The sequence below is a fragment of the Labrus mixtus genome, chromosome 12 (assembly GCF_963584025.1).
Source record: "Labrus mixtus chromosome 12, fLabMix1.1, whole genome shotgun sequence".
Taxonomy (NCBI): Eukaryota; Metazoa; Chordata; class Actinopteri; order Labriformes; family Labridae; genus Labrus; species Labrus mixtus.
In genome coordinates, this window is record NC_083623.1 from 20628029 (window position 1) to 20649680 (window position 21652).

The following is a 21652-nucleotide window of genomic DNA, read 5'->3' on the forward strand; positions in this document are numbered from 1 at the left end:
TTTGAGCCTTGCAGCCCTTCTTAAAGTAACAAATGGCCTCAATTTGAAGGCAGAAGCAGGAGATTTTTCCATTTGAATACTATTAGACCTTAGTGTCTCATTTAACATTGCTCCCCATGCAGTTATTTCACCTTTGCTGGCAGTAGTTAAATATCTCTGGCTTTCCACTGTCTCAGCTTAACTCAAACCTTTGAATATATTCCATTAACAACGCAAACTTTTAATGTTTGGCAGCAGTCTTTTTTTTTATTTTTTTTATTTTTTTTTTACATACTTTGGTTTACACTCTTTTATTGAGACACATGCTTCTCACACACAGAGGCCCGAAATACACACACATGCACAATCATGACCTGTGGAGAGATGTCAGAGTGGGGCTGCTACACACTGCTGCGCTGTGGGGGGTTAAGTGCCTTGCTTAAGGGCACCTTGGCAGTACTTTGGGTGTGACCTGGCAACTCTCCAGCTACCAGACCAACTTCCATATTTTTGGTCTGCACCGGGACTTGAACCCTCCGGTTCGGCGACCCAAGTCCCTACAGACTGAGCTACTGCATCCCCAAACTATTTATACTGAACTTACTGAAGAAGAACATAAATGTTTAGAGTTTGAATAATTAGACCTCTTCTTAAGAAGAACTTAATCAGTGCTCTTTGTAGGATTAATTCTGAATAAGTATAATAAATGAGTTATACGTGGTTTGCATTAACAGGTAAGCATAACACTTAAGTCAAGGAGCTGTCTGTTATGCTCTTTCTGATGAATTTGTTTATATAGTACTGAAAATGGAACTCAGCTAAAATATCTGACCACATCTGTTTTGGTGCAGAAGCTGTCTTGCTTTCAAAAATTTGACAATTCTGCTTCACAACTGAAAATAAACTTCTTCTTCTTGCCATACTACCTCCAGAGTTCTTCAGCTCTCAGCGATCTGTGCATGTCTAAAGTCTACATAGAACAAAGGAAGGTCATTCATGCTTTTCTTCTCATCTCCCTCAAGCCCTGCCTCACAGTCAAAAGTCGCTCTCATGCCTCCAGCTATTTTGCAATGCATCAACTCAGATTTGAATGGATGCCAAAGAATAGAGTCACTGTATCTGCAGATATATAGCACCTCACCAGTACTTATCATGGTTTATCTTGGTGTGATGCCTAGATATGTTAAGACCTCTTGGGTCTGACCTTGTGGCCCTTGTGTCAGAGATCAGGTCAAACCCCTCAGGCAGAACCTCACCGACTGACCCTCAGTACAGACTCGAGACTGGAAGTCCCTGTACACATCTCAAGAAACCTGCCTGCGCAACCTAGATGTGCTAAATTTAGCTTTGATGCAGTTGTTTTTATCCTGACAATTTTCTAGTCAGTGCTGTTTTATGCTGGCTAATATCTTATTGCATTTTACAAATCTATTTGTTCCCTTGTTCATTCTCTCTTGTCACTTTAATCTTCTCATTATGCATTTCATTAGGGTTATTCTTGTCTTGTATTTTCTTCTTGTAGCACTTTGTAAACACTGTTTTTAGATTAATTATGTAACAGCAAGAACAGTCATCATCACTTGCAGCGCATTGCTGCCTGCAGAAGAAGACACAGGATAAAAATAATGTTATATGATGCTCAATGGTGTACAATAAGAAGGAAGTAAAGACCTTTAACATTTTGCACATTATTGCAAAAAAGATAATTAACAGCAATGGACAGTAAAGTAAGTGTAAAATAACAAACATGGGGTTCTGCATCTTTCGCTGTATCAGCCACATCCTGAGTCTGTTTTTTTTCTCTCGATTAGCTTCTTTCATTTACCAACACAGCAGATATGTCAGATTTGAGAGAAGGCATATACAAAACCTGCATTATAAAGGATAGCCAATAATACAATCATGGTAATTGCTACTACCTGCAGCAGTAGAAGTGGTATTGAAAAAGTGGAATATGTTAGCCTACTCCCCCTCAGCCTGTCTTTGTTTGTATGAAACTCAAAAATAAAATAGCTCATAATGATAAATGCACCAAAGCATTTTAAAGTGCAGGGATATTTTATGTGAGAACTGAGCACTGCCAATCCCCAGTTGTCTGCTCCTTTCTGCATAATCCCCCTTGGCCTCTTCCACGCCTCATGGGTGCTCAGCACTATGGACAGTTACCCAGCATCTCGGTTGCTGTCCGGGGTGCTGAAACATGGACAGAGCTTTAAAGCGTCGCATATTGCACACGCAGTATAAATACTAGGTTGCTGTCCAAGGAGCTGAACTCCTGATGCAGGATGCTGAACTTTTACAATAAAACAAGACATGTTTTTACGATGCATATGATTTGAGTCACTCGGGGGCGGCTGGTTACTTAATGAGCAAAGCCTTTGAAACCTGGTTACCCCTAAATTGCAGATCTAGCCACGCAGCAGACAAACTACAATACAAATATCTTAGGACAGGCATATTTATGGTTATTTAGTTTGAAAATGAATTGTATAGTCACTGTCATACAATGTGCACCATGCGTCCTGTGTCCTGACATTTCTCTAATTCCATAGCACAAGCTGCAAACTACCTATGAAACATCTCCAAGCGTTTTCATTGTTAACTGGGTAATTTCTTTACTTCGTTTCCAATTTGATTTCCCCTCCCTTGCTGTGCAGAGTAATACTGTGTAGAAGGCGGGTCAGAGCGTCAGTGTGGGAGAAATCCAAGGGCCCATCATCAGTTGCGCTGAGTGAGCCGAGCTGAGAGATGCGCGTTCACTGAGCCGAGGAGAGGAGGACCGCTGCGTTTCCTCCACCGCGCTTCACTTATAATAACCTCCTCATCACCAGCATGAGCATCTCACCACCCCGGGCTGACAATAAGTAAAGATACTACGCTTTCTGGGTGGATTTTTGCTCTGGATTATTCTAATTTATATTTGTACACAGACTTTACCCGTCCGGATTCGTCTCTCTGCACGGAAAGGTAAGAGCACATTTAAACTGGGTTATTCATTTAATTAACACCTCCCTCGTGCAAAAAGGGGTTTTGTGGAGGTATTTATACTTCAGGAATCTGAAATTGTCTGCACGAGTCTCTTTCCTGATAATTTAACGTGGAATTGGTGACTTTGGTCTGAGGAGGGGATTTAAGCGCAATGGGATGGTTTGGATGATGAGTTTGAAAGCTCTCGCCCGCAATTTAACCACAGATTTGCGGGCGATTCGAGTACACACCACGTCTCAAGAGACCGCGTTTATTTGTCAGTGTAGAATCTGTGACAAATATGTTTGCGGTGACTGAGTAAAGGGCGATGAGAGGGAAAGTTTCAGCCCGCCGAATCGCGCGTCACAGAATGGATAGCTCCGTTTATTATGTTTTATTCACAACAGCCGAAACTGCCAGAACTTCTTACGACTTGTACATGATTTCCCACAAATATAAACCCGACTCGTGGTTCAAATTTCGCTTCGTAATTTTCAAAGCAAGGGCTCGTAAACCCTTGAGCAACAGTCAGACTGCCACCGTGCGAGGAGCAGAGGGAAAGCTGGAGCGCTGCTGGAAAATGTTGCTGCCCGCTGTTTAATTCATCGGAGCAGGACTGCTGCGACTCGGGTTTCCAGACGGCTTTACTATCAGTTGGACTCAAATATTCTAGCTACTGATCAGAATTACCAGTGGGGTCGATAAAACGCAATGATTGTGGCTCTCATGTTGTGCGAGCTTGTCTGTGTGGGATGGAGAAATCCAATGAGGATTTAGATAGAGACTAAACATTTCATTTATATCGCGAACATTGTCATTATGTCCTATATCCTTATTAATGACAGTCACCTTTATTAAAAAAATAGTCTAGATAATAATGAGTGTACATAGAAGTAACTATTGTTTTCTTCAGATTGATTTTATTGTCTATAGATATCAGATAAAGTTAAATTATCCTACTATATTCTTGAATACAAACTTCCGAGTTTTGCACACATGTTCTTTGGGTGATGGACAGAAAGAACAGGTTTTTCATGTCATATCAATCTAATAAAGGTCTGCGTTTTCCCTATTGTGTTCTGAATCTCTGAGGACAGACCAATAAATGAAGGAGCCCTCTGATTTGGTTTTGTTTGATCAGACGATGTAGAGGTTGACACTGCGTCTAAAGGCATTTCCTCACAATTAGCCTAGTTCACTTTTTTTGTTGTTGGTGACCGCCTGGTATCTCCCTTAAGGCCCTCTGGTGGTCCCTGGACCTCACTTTGTCCAACCAGCGATAGACTAGCAGGTCCGGAAACACTCGTGGTGTAGCACCCTGTTGTCTGCTGTGACTGATGTGGGATTAAATCGTTCCTGTAGGCTACAGCTTGTGATGGACAGGGAGCACAGCGGGGGATGGAGGGGTCTCCAGTGTGTGATGGAGAGGTAGTCTATATTACAAAACATGTCAATAAATCTGCAGCTCCGAAGCTGGATGCATCAATGCATCATTTATAGCCACTGACGGTATCCCGCACGGGTCATCTCATATCCGTTTCCATTTAATAATTCAACGTGTATGTATCCCGGAAAATATGTGTTTATTCCTGCATACTTCTGTCTCTATCATGAACAAGAGCTAGTTAACGTAACTGTGTAGGGTCCATGACGATGGCAAGGTAGGCCTACACACACTGTAATGTTTAGCATTTCCAAGTTTTGTTAATGGAGAAAAGGCAAATTTTAAGCAAATTCGACATGTTTCTAACTTCTTTTTCAAAAGTGGCCAAAATTCGCGTTTTAATAAACGTTCTTGCCCTTCAGTGAGAGGATAAGGACATATTCAGAAGTTACGAGGCGTGTGGTTAGCTAAGTGTCAGTAATATGTTGTGTGAACCTTTACTTTACTATTTTAACGATATGTCGACATTTGACAAGGGTTTCATGTGTTAGTATGTAAGTAATTGAACATGAACTATCTCTGAACATTATTTTAAAATGAAATCGGGTTAAAGGCTAGTGACGTAAAAAAAAAAAAAAAAATTTCTTGAGCCATTATTTCTTTAGTTAACTGAGATAAGTGAGTTAACATGCTAGCATTGTTAGCATCCCCTGACATATCAATGTCTCAGAGGGACACCTGATGCCTCAGTTAGGCAATACACACAATAAGTTGTGTTAATTGAATAGAAGCCAGGGCCAATTTTAATAGGACTCTGGCATCTCAGGTTTCATTGCTGTATCGAGCTTGGCTTATTCAATCGACACACAGAGCACACAGCACATCTCTACAATCAGTTAGTTGGATTGACACAGCTGTGTTCAGGGTTATTTTCACCACACAGAACCTTTTAACCTCTGTGCTGTCTCACCGAGTCACTTTTAAGGCAAAGACAATGATCCAGCTAGGCAACCCAGCGCTGTCAGAGAGACATACACATGCACACACCTGCACAGGGACACACATGCGTGCACACAGTGCATTAGCATAGGTATCAGTTACTTGAATTCAATAGCTCGCCTGCTGCAGCAAGATTAACTATTCAGGGCAGGTGGTTAAAGGCCCTATTGTGTTGCATGGTTCTGTGCTTCTGTCATGATTGGACAATGCATTTGTCTGGTGGGCAGCCCACTGCCAAAACAATCGCAAGGGCAAAGGGCTGGAAGAGTACACACACATATAAGGTTTCTCCATGTGAATCATTTCTAGCCCTGCTGAGCAAATTTAAACAGAACTCAATGAGTACAGGAGTAGCAAACAAGGGCTATTATTGCACTAGTTAATATTCCATTGCAGTGTCATCCAGGTTTCAGTGTTGTTAAAAGATTTGAATATGTATTCACTGGAAGAAAATGTTAATAACGGCAGGATTCGAAGATGAAGTCCTTCCATCCTTCTGAATAGCTGTTTATGATTGTAATCCCCCAAAGACATGCAAATGAGTAAGAGAGTGGCAGTGGATAATTAGTCATATTTATCAGGATCCCAGCAGGCCCAGGCAGATAGCATGGTAACGTTTGAGGCTTAACACATGTTGTGGCTCACCTCTATGGATTTTGACTCATCACACAATCAGCAAAAGCAGACTCTTTAGTTAACTAAAGTTTTTTTGTCACAACCTTTTTTATTATGCAAACCAATATATGGAAATACAATTGTTAAATTCAGGCATTAAAAACAAGATCAATTCTTTGAGTTGATCATCTTCAAATAAAATAGGCAATTGGGAGATATGGCACCCTAAGTGAATGCTCTTAAAACCTTTAATAGATGATAATAGTGTTATTTAGTTGGATTTAATGGCCACATGGAGGGTTAAATCTGCATTCAGTGGCACTCTCAATATCCTCTTTCAGCGTGATCTTAAATCATTGGCTCATGTACTGTATTCTTTATCTTTTAAAAAAAAACATTTGACCTGACCTTTCCACACAAATGTATGGTGATATAACTGCATAAACCTTATAAATACTGCCTAAAATGATCTCAGAGTTGAAATCAAGGCCTCTTTCACACAGTGTCAATTAAAATGACACAGCTTTCAGAACTAATGTACTTGTTGCAGAGTTTATTAATTGGATATAATTGTTACATATAATGTATGCATTTATTTTTGTCTCACAGGTTTATGGTTCAATTATAAGTGGACAACAACACTGCAACTCCTGTGTAATCCAAATTGAATAGGAATACATGAGTTCTTGCTTAATGTGATGTTTGTCCTTCTTCTTTTCAGTTCTGTCATAGGTGTTGCCGAAGTTGGAGATTTAACCATGGGGCAGGGAACTGGACCAACGATGAAGGTTATCCGCTTCAATCCAGGAAGTCGCCTCAAGGAAAAATCCAAAGATGCAGCTCTGAATCACTGACAAAACACAGAAAGGAGCACCATCATATTTGCACCTTTATCAGTCCATTTTGTGTGGAAATTGGATATTTTCCATATATCTCTGCATAGCCTTGGCTAAGGAGATTCAATTTTATCCACTATCAACATTAGATCTGCTTCACAAATAAAAAAAATGGATATTGCATTCTCCACTTGACTGTATAATTATCTATGTGGAATATAACATTCAGCCGATAAATTCAGACATCAGATGTAATTATCACTCTGAGGATTCCCCTTTCTTACCCTCCTCTGGTGCACCTGCTATTCTCTACAATGAATCCCAACAGCATACCTGGGCATTTCCTCTTGCTGCTTAGCACCATGCTGGGCCTGAGCGTAGGCCTGGAGTTTACTGGCTCTGAAGGTCAGTGGGCTCGCTACCTGCGCTGGGATGCCAGCTCCAGAAGTGACCTGACATTTCAGTTCAAGACTTCAGAATCCGAAGGCCTACTGCTCTACTTCGACGACGGCGGATATTGCGACTTTCTTCTTCTGACTGTAACCAAGGGTAAGCTTCAGCTTCACATCAGCATCGACTGCGCCGAGACCACCATCACCTCTGACAAAATTGTCAACGACAGCCGTTGGCACTTTGCAGCCATCAACAGGCACAATTTGAGGACTGGCTTGGTGGTGGATGGTCAGACAAAAACTGAGGAAGTGCGGCCCCAGCGGCGGTTCATGAAGATCGTTAGTGACCTCTTCCTTGGAGGACTCCCAGGGGACATTCGCACATCAGCCATCACCCTTCCCACTGTCCGTGAGCTGCCACCATTCAAGGGAATTATCACAGACCTCAGTTATGGAAGTAAGCTACCTACGCTCATCAATAGTCAGAAAGTGCGCTTGGAAATGATGGGCCTTTGCACAGAGAACCCCTGTGAGAATGGCGGGATCTGCTCGCTGGCAGATGGAGAAAGCTACTGCGACTGCTCCAGAACTGGATACGTAGGTCGATACTGCACTGAAGGTAAGACAGCGGCCCAAGAGCTTTCAGTATCAAGCGCCAATTATTGATTAAAATCGTTTGTGAAAAAAATATGAGGGTATACCATACTAATTGATGTCTTTACAGTTGCTCTTCTGCTTCCAGGTACACAGTAAAAATTGTGATCCCTCTAGTATTTGCTTTTTGCATCATTTATATGTAATGTTTATGTTACCCCATGGTGAGTAGCTTATCTCCATTAAATCAGAATATTTCTTTCAATGTTGTTGCCTTACAGCTTCTTGTAGAAAGTCTTCATATTTCATGTGGGGGTTGAATTGGAGTTGATGTGCTCAGCGTTTCCTCTTCCTTCACAGTTAATACTTTTGATGAGGAAGCGGTGGATGCAGCATTAGCTGATATGACTAAAATTACAACACTCAGTTCTCTTTTCTCCGGTAAATGTATTCAGCTCCTGCAAGATGGTGCAGGGACCTGAAGGTACACACAGTGTTTGGATGAGAAACAACTTCATCTATTTTTCCTCTGCTTCTATGCCAAGGTCATCTGTTTTTTTCTGGGGGGAGTGTAATGAGATGCAGCACTTTGACAACTTTCTATCCTTTTCTATCTCCACACCTTTAGAGGTGTAGGCATACATACTAAGACCTTTTCAGCTAACACGTATGTTTGCTATCAAACAGCCCTGAGACAGTGATATAATGCCAGAGTCACCTTTATAAATAGCTTCTGGTCCTTTCCTCCGTCTTAAGGAATTACTATAAAATGTTATTTGTCCTTGTATGCTGAACTATTTTTATTTTTTGGTATGGCTTCTGCTAGTTGATGGCGTCCTAATGTTAAAACCTACACATTTCAAAGCAAACCACTTCGATGGCCTTGAGAATGAAGCTGATACCAAGAATAACACAATTTCCTTCTTCTTTGATTCTGCATCTTCAATGTCATAAAAGAAATTCAATAATCCAGAGAATACACAATTCACTCTAATCTCACACTCTTTTCTTCATGTGTATGGACTGTAAAAGATAACTGTGTGAATAGACCCATGTCAAATTTCCTCCACCGTTGACCCACTTCCTGCCTGTCTAAATCACTCTGACATGATTTAGGGATGACTTTATTTTGCTGAAAACCAGGGGAATGCTCACGCTCTCTGAATGCTTTGTTTGCAAGCTATTTTAAAACCACGTCTAATACAGTTAAGACGTTATAGTTTGTCACCATATTAGCATGCATTTGGAATAAGCATTTGCAGATTTTTGTGCAGCGGTCTTGCTGTGTTCGGTTTCATAACATGTCCTATCGTTTGCTGCTCAAATGAAGCTGTTTGGAGCTTAAATCCCAAGCACTAGCCTGTGGCATTGCTGCGGATAGCACGCGATGTGCTGGTTGCAGAGCAGTCAAGCGGACGGACTGGACTTGCCCCCTTTTTTGCTTCAGCCTATTTGCTCATTGCCTCTGTCGAACAGTCTATGTAGAAGGAGGAGGAGGAGAACGAAGAGGTAGTCCATTTGTTTAAAAGCATCCTGAGCTGGGTGGGGAACTCTGACATCCCTGTGTTAAAACAACCCAAATTTTAAGAGTGTGCTTGTGACCCAACCAAAAAGCTTTGATGTGGAAAGAGATGGTCATGGCTGAGCCCCAGGGCAGAGCAAGTGTGATGAGTGCATCCACCACAGGCCTCTTGTTTCCCAATTTGTCCCAGGAGGTCAGCTGTAGGACAAGAACCAACCGCTGCTTACTGCAACTCCACGTCTGTCTTCCTCACACAAACGCACACATCTTTTTGCACACCTATTCTCTAACCTCTCCCGTTTTCAGGCAATAAAAGCGCAAGGCATGAAGGGTAGCTCCCAGCTGATGTGACTGCTGCTCTTTCCTGCCTTCCCATTAACTGATGTGGCTGATTGTTGATTATGCCACTGAGACAGGAAGCCATAATTAGGAGGATAATGAGAACAGAGATGGCTAATTTGCCTGGAAAATGCCTGCACAAACACCACCGTCAATTAGATAGTCTATCGGAAAACTAGCAAAAGATTTTTTTTATTATAATGTCCACATGTCTACAAGTGTCATAGTACTTGTTGTTCAAGCGACCCTAAAGCGCCTGATGTTTCAGAGCCGTCAAACTTTGCCATTCGGTTGCAGTTAGAGGTGAACAACTGCTTAGCACACCTGTCTTTATCTGCATACTGTTGATTATGCTCTACATTAACGAGCAATGAAAGCAATCTGTCAAACCTGTGAATATTTATACGTAACATTATCAGGCTGCGCAGGCCGGGCCTGGCATCGACGCACTCAGACACATTTGCATTTAACAGGCCTGCACACAAACACACAGACAGACACATGGAGCATCGAGGCCCCGGAGCTGCTCGTTAAAATGGGCAGATGGCTGACTGACTGAGTGGACTGGGCCTCGGAAGCATTTTGCCAGCCGTATTCCTAATGGTAGCCTGCTAGCCCACTGGCCTAGAAGCGAAATATGAGAAGTGGGCAGAATTAACATGTGAGATGAGAAATGGAGAAAAAATGCAACAGAGGAGAAGGGTAATGCCTTTCCATTGCGAAATAACTTCCCAATATTCCCACACTGTTTTCCCACTTTTGGTGTGCATTTTTCACAGCATGGGACAGCTGGGTTAGCTTTGTGCTGAAACATCATCGTGTCACCACAGCGATAAGCATGAGACTGTACTGTCGTCGTGTCTCTGAGCTCCTGTGGATTTTCCCCAACTGTTCAGCTCAGCTAGCAGCTTAGCACCGTAAACAGTTGGCCATAAAACACATGTTCAGTCCCTCCTCCATGTGGATGTATCAGTGACTAACTGTGTCAGGGCAATGAGCTGAAATTAGACACCTCTCACTACTCGCTCTTCACACGAGTCAACTTTGGCAGGCTGTTCTGCTGTCGTGTGCGGGGCATATAACTCTTTACTTCCTTCTGTTGAATCATCTTTAAGATCAACATGACTCTGCTCCTGTTATTAGCTGTGCAAATAGCAATATCTTTTATGGTAATGATCTGGATACTGTCCCTCGTTCAGTTCAATTAAATTAATGGGGGTGACATTAAGTCCCTTGAATACCTCTGAGTTTTGCAGTTACTATGTGATATGCATAAGGTCAAGGTTATTAAGCATTACACTGGATTGGTGACTGAATATATAAAACAATTTCCCTTTTCCTCTGTTGCATACAAACGTTATGCATTTGAATTTAAGGAGTTTAGAGCTTTTTTTTTTGCCTATATAATATACACTGCTTTGATGGAAGGCTAGTAATTGAAGGCTGGGGCAAGCAAACTGTTAAGCAAGTGCTAAAATGGTGCCTTCAGGCTTAGCTTTGGGGATTAATAAACAGACATGGAAAAAAATGACAGTTACAATAATCTTACTATAAAAACTAGGTCATGGGGAAAAAAAAGAAAAAAATGGTGCAGGGGACGCGCCTGATTCCAGTGCAGAGGGCATTTGTGTCTAGTGCCCGAGCTGAAAATTATGTTTGGATTTGAGTGGTGAAGCTGCTGGTAAAATAGAGCAGAGGATTACACTCGGACCACATGTCCTTCGCAGCACATTGGCTTGTTCCGGGTGCTGTCGTATCAAGAGAAAGGGTTTTATCTACATGGGAAACTGAGCGTTTAACACGCACACCGAGTATATGCACGCTTATTGAGCGCAAGCGTAAAAAAAAACGTGTGTGCCCGCCCAATCAAGGGTCTTTAAGTCCCATGCAGTTCTTGAGAGCTGGAGCTGTCCATCAGCTGGCCAGTATCTCCCTCCCCCCCACCCCCTCGTCCTTCCCTTTCCTCTTCCAATGTCACCCTTCTTGTGCGGGAGGAGAAGTAGCAGCCATTTTACTCCCTAAAAAAAAGGGGGGAAAAAAACATTCACCTTGCCTTCACCAGCTCCTTCTACAGATTTTTTTTCCCTCTGCGCCTCCTCTCAAATGATATTTATGTCCTCGGCTGAGTTTGTGAAATTATACAAGGACTTAATGCTGCCAGAGAGGAAAATAAAGCATGAAAATCCTCGGCTATATCCAGTGGTGGGAAACAGGCCAGGCTTCTGTGCAGCCTGAGCAGAGATCAAGGCACAGTACTGAGTCAAATTTACATCAGATATTGTGTATTCGAGCCCACACTTCAAATGTCTAATGTGGTCCGTCTTAATTAAGATATGTTTAATTTCCTCTTGTCAGTCCTTGATGCTCTCGAGGGGCTTTGATTACAGGAATCTTTCCATATTAATTGAAGATGTATGATGTTGCATAAAAGCTCAGCACCTATCCACAGATTTACTGAGACTGGATTCACCGAGGGATCTTTCATATGCCCTAAATCAGAGTGGCATTTCTTGAAACCCTGAAGGTGTCGTTCACGGGTGAGATCCTAGTGAGAATTTACAAGAGATGAAGCTTAATGTCTGGCTTTTTTTTTTTTTGCCACGCTTTGAATTCCCACAGTGAGCATTCCCCTGAGAAACCACAAGGGGTGCATTGGATTTGGGTCAGTGTGCAGAAAATGTTGGGTGGGTGGTTAAAAGGGCAAAAAGGAAGGTGGAGGAGAAAGATCTGGGTCTAAGAAGGAGCATCAGGAAATCCACAAACCTCACAACACCATAAATCCTCATAGATTTATGCTTCTTTGAATGTGTGTGAGGCACTCTGTGTGATACAAGATGCAGAATATTATGTTATTGTCACGATATTCAGAAATGTGAAAGAGTTGTTTTCTTAAAGGTGTAATGTCAATCTGATTCCAAAAAGCGGGACAGATGAAATGTTAAGTGTTTCTCTCCACAGGGATTTAGACTGGTATTTTGATCAGGCATGTCAAGGGGTAGCTCTTTGCCCCTTACATGAAAGAAACAATGCTTAGAAGTGTGCTCTGTTTTGCATGTTAGCTCCACATGCAAACTCAACTGAAGTGTGATGCTAATGCTGGACTTCTCTTTGCTTTTTTCCTTTTCTGTTACACCTCCACAGCAGTCCAGAGAACACCAGGTGAGTTTTAAGAAGGGCTACTTTCAGTTGTTTAAAACTGCTCTGTTAACTTTAAAAAAGCAGACTGTATTAAGTTGTAAAGTCAAACGAAAGATGAATCCTGTAGTATGATTTAAAATATATACTTATTGATTAAACAACCTGAAGAACTACTTTATATTCGCAGTCTGTATTGCTCTCTTTATTAGTCATCTGCCTGCTACTATAGAAAGCTTTTAAATGCATTTGGGAAAGCTTTGCTTTTAGTGTGACAGCCATGTTTTGTTTCCATACAAAGCATGCATATTAACAATACAACTATATGGTGTATGTATTGGTGTGCTGTTGTTTTCTTACATTTTCTCTCTGTCCATGTCTGGTTTTTTCTCTTCAAGGCCTCGCACACCTGAAGGCAGAGCAAGGTACTCTGTTCTTTGTCTTTCTAGAGTTCTGTTGTTTGTACTTGTTCGCCTGGCTTGGTTTTGAGGCGTGATGTTACGCTGCGTGCCTTCACTACCTGTCCGTGTGCATTTGTGTGTTGCAATGCTTCCAGTATATCTGCAGAGAAGTGGGAGGGTTTTTTTGTGTATGAGTGTGTGTATGCTAAAAGGGAGGGAGGAGGGCTACATGGCGGCGTGGCATGTTTCTCATCTCACCTTCACCCCCCCCCCCCCCTTCTCTCTCTCTCTCTCTCTTGCGCTCTCCCTCTCCATGGCTCTGTGTCTCCTCACCCTTGATTCACCCAGGTTTCTGTGTATTACATAATTGTATACTGTTCTCAGTTCCACAGCTAACATGTAGTGACACACTCCACTGTTCGAGCTCGACCTCTGCAGTGACATCGTAGGGGAGGGGTTGGAGGGGGGGGAGGACGAAATCCAGGGAAGCAGGAGGGAGGATAAGAAAATCATTGGAATTAGGGGAGACAGCTTAGAGTAAGAGTACGAGGGAGAGGGGTACTGGAGATAGAGACGGGGAAAGAGGAAAATAAAAAGCAAACAGTGTCATGTTAGGTAAGGTATACATGAAAGACAGAGCCGAGTATTGCATCAAATTGTTTTCATATTTACATCCAGTGCCCGGGAAAGTAGATTTGGAAAGATAGAAGGGTGTAAAGGTCGGGGTTGTGTATAGAGTTAGACCTCAACTATGCAGATAAAGGCTGCAGCTAATTACTGATGCAATTACATTTCACGTTGGCAACAAAAGGCATTATATTTTCCTCTGCAAACATGTTTTAGTTACCTGACCTCAGCTATTATTAAACTTCAGCCAATTTTCAAGAATCTTCTATTTCTGACTCACACCATACCTTGGTCACTAATTCATTCTGAAACTTAAAAACAGCAGTCAATCATGACTTTCAACAAAACAACTGCAAATTTAGCTCGTTTGTTTTGTGGCGTATAGCATGGCATTGTCAGCCCAATTCACAATTGCAGCATAGTCTAGAAACTGCAGGTAATTTAGAATTTTAAGGGTTGTCATCAACCAGCAAAGGTCAAGATGCCCATGTACGATACAACCAATGTGACATAGGGGCATGGGGCTCGATGAGTTGGCTATTAATGTTTGAGTATCAACGGTTTGGTAAAAGGAACAGTCATCCTTACAGCTTGGTCACAGCAGCATTCATTACAGTGAAATTTCGCACACAAAAGATCTTTGCGTCAATGTTGCATTCAAGACTTTCCTTTTCTTCCTCTAAAAAGTGAGGTCAACTTGACTAAGTGCAAAGAGGTCATACAACAAATTAAGTGTAGGAATGCAACTCACCATACAATTAAAAAAGAAGAAGAAAAGGTGCTTAATTTGTGAAGTGTCGGGAATGTGATGCTTGTTTGTGCCTCTCCCATTTCTTCACACCATTTGCATGATTGTCAGTATTTTGCATGGAAGTGTCAGTTGTCAGTGTTCAGGCTTTCTGTAGACTAACTGTAGTTATCCCCACTTTTTGCTGTCTTTCTCTGGTGCTCTGCGCGGGATGACACTCTTCCCTCTTTTATCTCTACGGACCCTTTCTCCTCTCCAAAAACTGTAGGTAGAAACAAAGGTACAGCAATCCTTTTTTCCCTACTGTACTCTTATCTGCGCTGCAGGAGCTGTGTGTGCGTGTTTCCTTTGCCGCCGTTCGAGTGTGTGTTGAACTAGCGCTTGTGCTGCCACTGGTTAATCATTCATCATGTGTGTTCATTAAAAGTGTGCACATGCTCATCTGTGGGTCTGAGAGAGACAGTGAGAATCTCGGGATGCTGCCGCTAGCAAGCGAGCGCCCACATTCACTGTTGCATGAAGGGTGAGTGATTGAACAGAGAGATGAGCGGAGATGGAGAAAGATACGGTGCCAGTTCTTGAGACTATGTGATTATCACTGTTTAAGATGAAATGATGAGCGTGATGAGAGTAAGCTGGGTAATGGATTATTCAGTGCAAACAGACAATATTAATAATTGAATGTTTACGTGAAGATGAGGCGAACATGCCTTTGTGTTTACATCAAGAGTGTGTGTTTGTGTTTGTGTGTAAGGGCTTAATTGGACGTGGCATCTCTCTGTGTGCACTTGATTAGTGAATGTGACCTGACATTTGGCTTCATCTGAATGAGGTCATAGTCGTGGCTTCTGTATATTGTATCCGTGCAGAGAATATCCTCATTATTCATTTAACAAAGCCATGTGATACACTGTGTACTTGTCTGTGTGGTCATATGTCTTGTCTGTGTGTATGTGTGTGTGTGTGTGTCTTCTAAGTCCGTTAGCCGCATGGAGGAAAGCAGTGAATTTGATAACTTGTGTTGATCGACATCAGTTTGATTGACTATAAAAGTGGCTTCAACAAGAAACTAGCTACTATGGTGCATGTAGTGCTAATGCCCGCTTATGATTATACATCTTTCAAAAATCTATTGATATTGAGTAAAGTAGGGTTGTGTGTTTTGTGACATTAGACTGAATTTAGATGATGGGTTTCCTGGTTTACCTTCAGGTGTTTTAGTACCGGTACCTGTTGTTTAAATGCCTCGGTCTGAGCCTTTAATGCTGCAGCATTGGTTATCAATGAGTACGCCATCAAACAAATGCACCCAATTCCATAATTAATTAGAAAATCCATTCGTCTCTTCTCCTCCAAAACACTCATCTACACTGAAATGATACTTACTAACTCTGCCACTAAAACCATGTCTTGCTAGAGAGTGTGTAATGTTAATCAAAGATATTAAATTATGAGCGACTTAACATTTTATTGCTCTATTTTTTTAACGTAAAGTTAACATCATAATAGACAGCTAAGACACAAAAATAAAACAATTTCTTGTAGGGTTGTAACGATAACAGAATTTTGAACTTGGTTAAGATACGAGTAAAAATCAAATGATATTGATACCTGTTTTGATACCATGCAACAAAAAAAGAAGTCCTTGGTAGTCCAATATTAGGTATTTTTTTGTTTCTGCCAATAATTGCATGCAAACTATTGCACACAGTTTGAATCGTAACGTACTTTTCTATGTTGTCATCATTAATTTAACAGAGAATGTATCCTTAAAAAAGTGTTAACAAGTATCAGTGTATCAAAAATGTTGTCAATATTAGTTTCATATATCCGGTAAAAACTAGTTTTATGTTACACAGTAGTCTTTCTGACACTCTATAGTGGATAAAAGGCACGAGCAGAGGCCGCAAGCTGAGCTGCAGCAATATTAGCTTAGCTTGCTTTTAGTTGCTAAGCGTGCTTGTCAGGATTGCTTCACTTTAGCCAGGCCATGCACCAATGATAGCAACTAGACCATCCATTATATCTATACTGGTTTAACCTACGGCTGTTCAATAATCATGATAATAAAAACCTGTATATATTTTTTATCGTACTATCGTCAAAGGGGAAGTTAATAACAAAACAGACTTGATCCTCAGATCTAGGTATCAGAATGGTACTTTGAAGTCAAAAATTATATCGGAAAATCTGTAGTGTTCAGGAATCAGAACGATTGGCTCCATATCAGACTCTGCTCTTTATCCCCATGTGGATGGGCTGAAACCAGAAACAGAGTTCCCTTACGCTTGCTTAACAACTGCAAATTAGGTAGCGAGAGCTTGAGCAGTGTGTAGTGAGGCGTCCTGCAGCGGTTCAGTTGTTTGCTCTGTTGCATAACAGATTAAGATGGACCCAGGTTGGATTCTTTCCTTGTCGTGTCTGGCGGGGTTTCCTCTGGGACTTATGGTTTCCTGTCCAAGAACATGAAAGTCAGATGGACTGGGGTCATCCATGAGGAGACTCTTGAGACCCTGCCAGGAATGATTTTATTGAGAGAATGAAATAGTTGGTACTGACTAATATATCCCTTTACAATCATGAGAGATATAAATGGCGAAGATTCTTAAACACATAGCTAATCATGGCATATTGAGTATGAGGTTACATGAAGTTTTACTGAGGAATCTTAGGAGTATGTTGAGTTGAATGCTCAGTATCTTACAGCAGGTCTCTTTGCTATTAGATTCTCGTCTCTGCAGTATGTACTGTAAATGGCACAGCGGTCAGAGGGCACAGTAAGTGGGACACTGGGGACAACAGACTGGAGCATAGACCCTTGAGGACCGACCGGAGAGAGTGGAGGAGGGGGCTGAAAGCCAAAAGACAACGTTGGAAGGAATAAGGATGAGAATGCTGCAGAAGAAGGGGCCAGGGGAGTGCGCCAGTGTGGCGAGGTCACATGTTTCCGATGAGCAATATGGAGCACCTTGTCATCTCTGGATTTATGCCGCATGCAACCCCAGCCATCTATCCAGGAAGTTTTAGGCCTTTGATATCTGCAAAGGCCCAGATGTTGTTGGCTCAGAGATGTGACTATTTGTGATGCATAGCTTTGACGTTTGAGGAAACTTTTTCTAAGCCATGGCAGTGGACCAGGAAGTGTGCTCCACTTAGCAGCATTGCTCTAGATAGCAACATGCTGCATTATACCTGCAGGTGTGTAAAGTTTGTTAAGCTCCACCAAGGCCAACCATTATCTCTTATTTTGGATTTCATGAGTTGAAAATGAGTTTCAGCAGGATTTCGGATTACATTTGTCCTCACCTGGTTGCAAATTGAACAATTTCATAATGCTAAATTTGACGGATGTAGTGAGCATAAGTACCAATCAAAGAGCCAATTTACGGCTGATACTGATGTGATCATACCTGGATGTGTCATGCAGATAATGAGATGTGATCACATTTAATTGCCATGGTTATTATGTGTACTGGTTTACTTAATTATGTTGGGATTGGATAACTGTATTTACTGTAATACACTAACCGTGAAAGCAGTCGAATGCATCAGCTGTTGCATGAGCAGCTTCCAGATGTGATGTGCTAGAGCCAACGGGATTCCAGATGTTATGTGATGCTTCTGTATTTACACCATGAAATAACATGTTGGGGCAAGATGCTCTGTTTCTTTTCTTGAAAACATAGTGCTCCCTTGATCTACAGTAAGTGTTTTCGAGGTTTGTATTTGCATATTCAAAATTAACTTAGAAACAACACAATTTATTATTAATACTACATTTATTTTTTCTAAATCTAACAACCACTTCAGTTAATCGATAGGACCTGCTAGTAAAGCTCTGATCCAGAGTGACGGCTTAGTACATTTTCTGCTTACACGAGACAAAAAAGAAAAATCATGAAACACACTCTGACCAAGTTGTCCAGATCATGATGGTCCATACTGCGCTCACTGACTCATGACATCATTATTTTCTCCCTCATGTCCAATCAATGATGTACTTTCAGTGGACACCTGGAGGGTGTTCATCAGTGTATGACTGTTCAGCCCAAGGTCAGAGATGGGGCTCAACGCTTCAGCCTGCAGCTCTTGCTGCCAGCATTACCTAATGGCTTTCCTCCGAGTACAGAATCATCTATTATGTGCGTGACAAAAGCTCAATGTAGTGAGAATTTTGCTTGAATGCACCCACACAATGGGGGAGAGACGAAATATTGGTTACACCTCACAATAATGCAATCCAGAGTTAATTTAAAACCGTGTTGACATGGTTTCATCAAAGTGTGAGCATTATGATTAAATGTACTACATAGTAATATATTGTACTTTACTGCAGGCTATAAGAGACAATTGCAGGATGTTTCCTGGAATTGCACTCACTCCCTGCACTTAAGATGATACAGTACTGCCAAAGTTGCTTTGGACAGAACTTGGCAATTGGGATGAGTCCACTTCAGAGAGCAGTACGAGTGGGAGGGAGGGATGGAGTGAGGAGTTCTGCCTGAGTCTAATCCCCCTGCATGAAGGCTTAGGACTGAGAACTTACTCTCCTCTTCTGGAGTCACTCTCCCTAATTATCCCCTCAAAGTCCTGCTGCAAAGTTCACACAGACACGATTCTTGCTTTCCGCCTCTGTCACACCCTCTCTGTTTCTCTCCCTCCCTCTCTTGGTCTGCTATATATATATATATTTTCTCTCTCTGCCTGTCACCCCTCCTTTAACTTTGACTCCATCTCTCTCAGTCTCCGTCCCTGCCTTTGTCTCACACTATTCATCTCTGTCTGCTTCTGTATTCTAGTAAGCCTTTCTCACTTTCTCTCTCCTCCTCCTCTTTACTCTTCCTTCTGTTCCTCCAGTTCAAAGTGTACTGTGAGCATCACGAGTCTCTCATCACACCAAGGCTGAAGATGGGAGAGCTCTGCTGGTGCTTACTGCCCGTCCACTGATTCTGTCAGGCTTCAATGGGATTATTGTGCGGCTCTGTCCATCCTCCCCAGTGCTTTCTAGTCAGTCCACTGGACTTTGCCAGAACTAAACCACAGTTGTCCCAATTAATTTTTAGGAGTCTCCAGTGCTTGTCTGCATTTAAGTCAACAGTCCACACATATACTGTACTCTCAGCGAAAGCAATGGGTCATATATTATTTAGCCCAAAAGATAAATAGTAGAAAAATATTGTTCTACTACAAGATGGATTCTGCAGTGTTTTGTATGTTATTTTACAAAGTGAATATATGACTTGTATGTGTCAAGTGAATCACATATGATCCTTTTGTGCCACCTTATTTCAAATGCCGATCTTGGGAGCAAATGTGATTAAAGGCTGCGGAGAGTCAATGTGTGTTAATGTCTTCAAATTGGCCTGTGGCATTCAGCAATGCATTTACAGTATGCAGCGACGCATGTTTTGACACAAGTCAACTGCAGCTTGTGTGTCATGCACTTTGGTGACTCATTTGCTGACTTGAGTTCTGTTGCTTGATTTGAAAGAACTTTTTCGAAGAGAACACAACATATAACAGATATCGATTTTTGGTGATTCATTGTGTTCAGTGGTGCTTGTGTAATGAATGGGTTGACAGTTCTGTCTAAAGGGAATTTTATACATCAAAGTCTGTTTGCAGGCCTTTGGGAGTAACACACAAAAAATAAATAAAAGTTAAATGCTCTAGAAGGAAGCTGCGCATATTTTGAAAAATGCCTCAAGTGACTTGGGTCAAATTGGGCTTTAAATGAACACTACAAGACTTAAAAGAAAAGACAAATGAAGGTGAAATTGGAAAGAAGTTGCCTTAGCAGAACTCTGCTAATGATCTCTGACTCAGGCTAGCTAATCGAGGCTAGATTACCTCTCTGATCAAACTATCAATGATAAAGTTGCACTGTGGGTGTGCATACAATAAAAAGCATATGTGCATTCACCTTGCATGTATGATGTGCTAACAAGCTGAGGGTCCTTCATTAATCATTGTTCCACAGTAATATACGTTGCAAAACACACCACGGGATAGTTTGTAGTTCATAAACACATTTCAGGTTACAATTGCTGAGAAAACTCAAATCAGACAGACATACCGTATTTTGGCCTCCATGTTGGGTTTATGCAAACGTTTAAATCTATTCAGTAAGATATGATAGAAAGGAAAGGTTGAGTTTCTGTCAGTTGTAAAGAATTAAGCTGCAGTTAGGAACACTTTTCAGACCTCTTCATGCATTTCAAACCTTTATTTGTTATCGAAAGGAAATTGAGGTTTCCCTAATTTCCAATGCCGTTGAGATTACAAGCATATTAAAACAAGCAAAACAACAATAAACACTTATAACCAATTACAAAACGAACTGAGATCAATTAAAACACTTACAATTTGAAACAAAATGACTAGAAATCAAAAACTCTTCAAGAGAAGGTAGAACTTCAATCTTTAGTGTTTGCTGGAGGGCGTTCCATGAATGAATTGCATCAAACGAAAATGCAGATTTCCTGAGTTCAGTTAAAGCTCAAGGACTTTAAAAAGCCAATCAGTAAAACTGGTCCTGTAGGTGCCCAAATTCCCCTCTAAAAGGTCTCTGATGTAAGGTGGAAGTTTTCCCATAAGGGCCTTGAAAATATATAGAAACCAATGCTTGTTGCGCCTCTCTTCAAGAGAAGGCCAACTGACCTTCTCATACAGGACACGATGATGAGTGTGGAATCTATCACCAGTTATCAATCTGAGGGAAGATTGATAGACTAAAGACAATGCAATTCAAAAAGTCTTAGGATAAGCAAACAAAATATTTCTTTTACATAGTCAAACTTAAATGCATTGTTGTTGGAAGGATTACATTCTAGCTTCTTCCCTCTAGAGACTTGATCCAGACCCTACTGACCCATGATGTATGTTACAAAATGAGGTAGTTTGTCCCTCCTTGTCCTTTGTAATGCATGTAAATGGGACAGCCACAGTGTGTCATCAGAGGTTGGGGTTTGTTTCCATCCATGCGGTGCCATGGTGTCAATGGAAACGGGTTTTCCTGTCATGTGTCAGACGTTGTATTCAGAGCCCCAGCTGGCTCTTATTGGCCTTGGCGCACATTGATAAACGGCTATTTAACGGCCAGACGCTCACACCG

The 21652-nt window shown here is 41.5% G+C and overlaps 1 protein-coding gene across 1 annotated transcript in view; it reads left to right on the top strand.

Moving 5' to 3' along the window:
• Nucleotides 1-6675: 6675 nt before the first annotated feature.
• Nucleotides 6676-21652, top strand: part of LOC132985245 (neurexin-3b-like) — a 308979-nt gene continuing 294002 nt past the window's right edge. The window contains exons 1-4 of the mRNA XM_061052531.1: nt 6676-7791; nt 12769-12786; nt 13161-13187; nt 14807-14818. Of these exons, the coding sequence (XP_060908514.1) occupies nt 7095-7791; nt 12769-12786; nt 13161-13187; nt 14807-14818 (754 nt within the window). The 5' untranslated portion in view covers nt 6676-7094. The remainder of the gene's footprint in view (nt 7792-12768; nt 12787-13160; nt 13188-14806; nt 14819-21652) is intronic.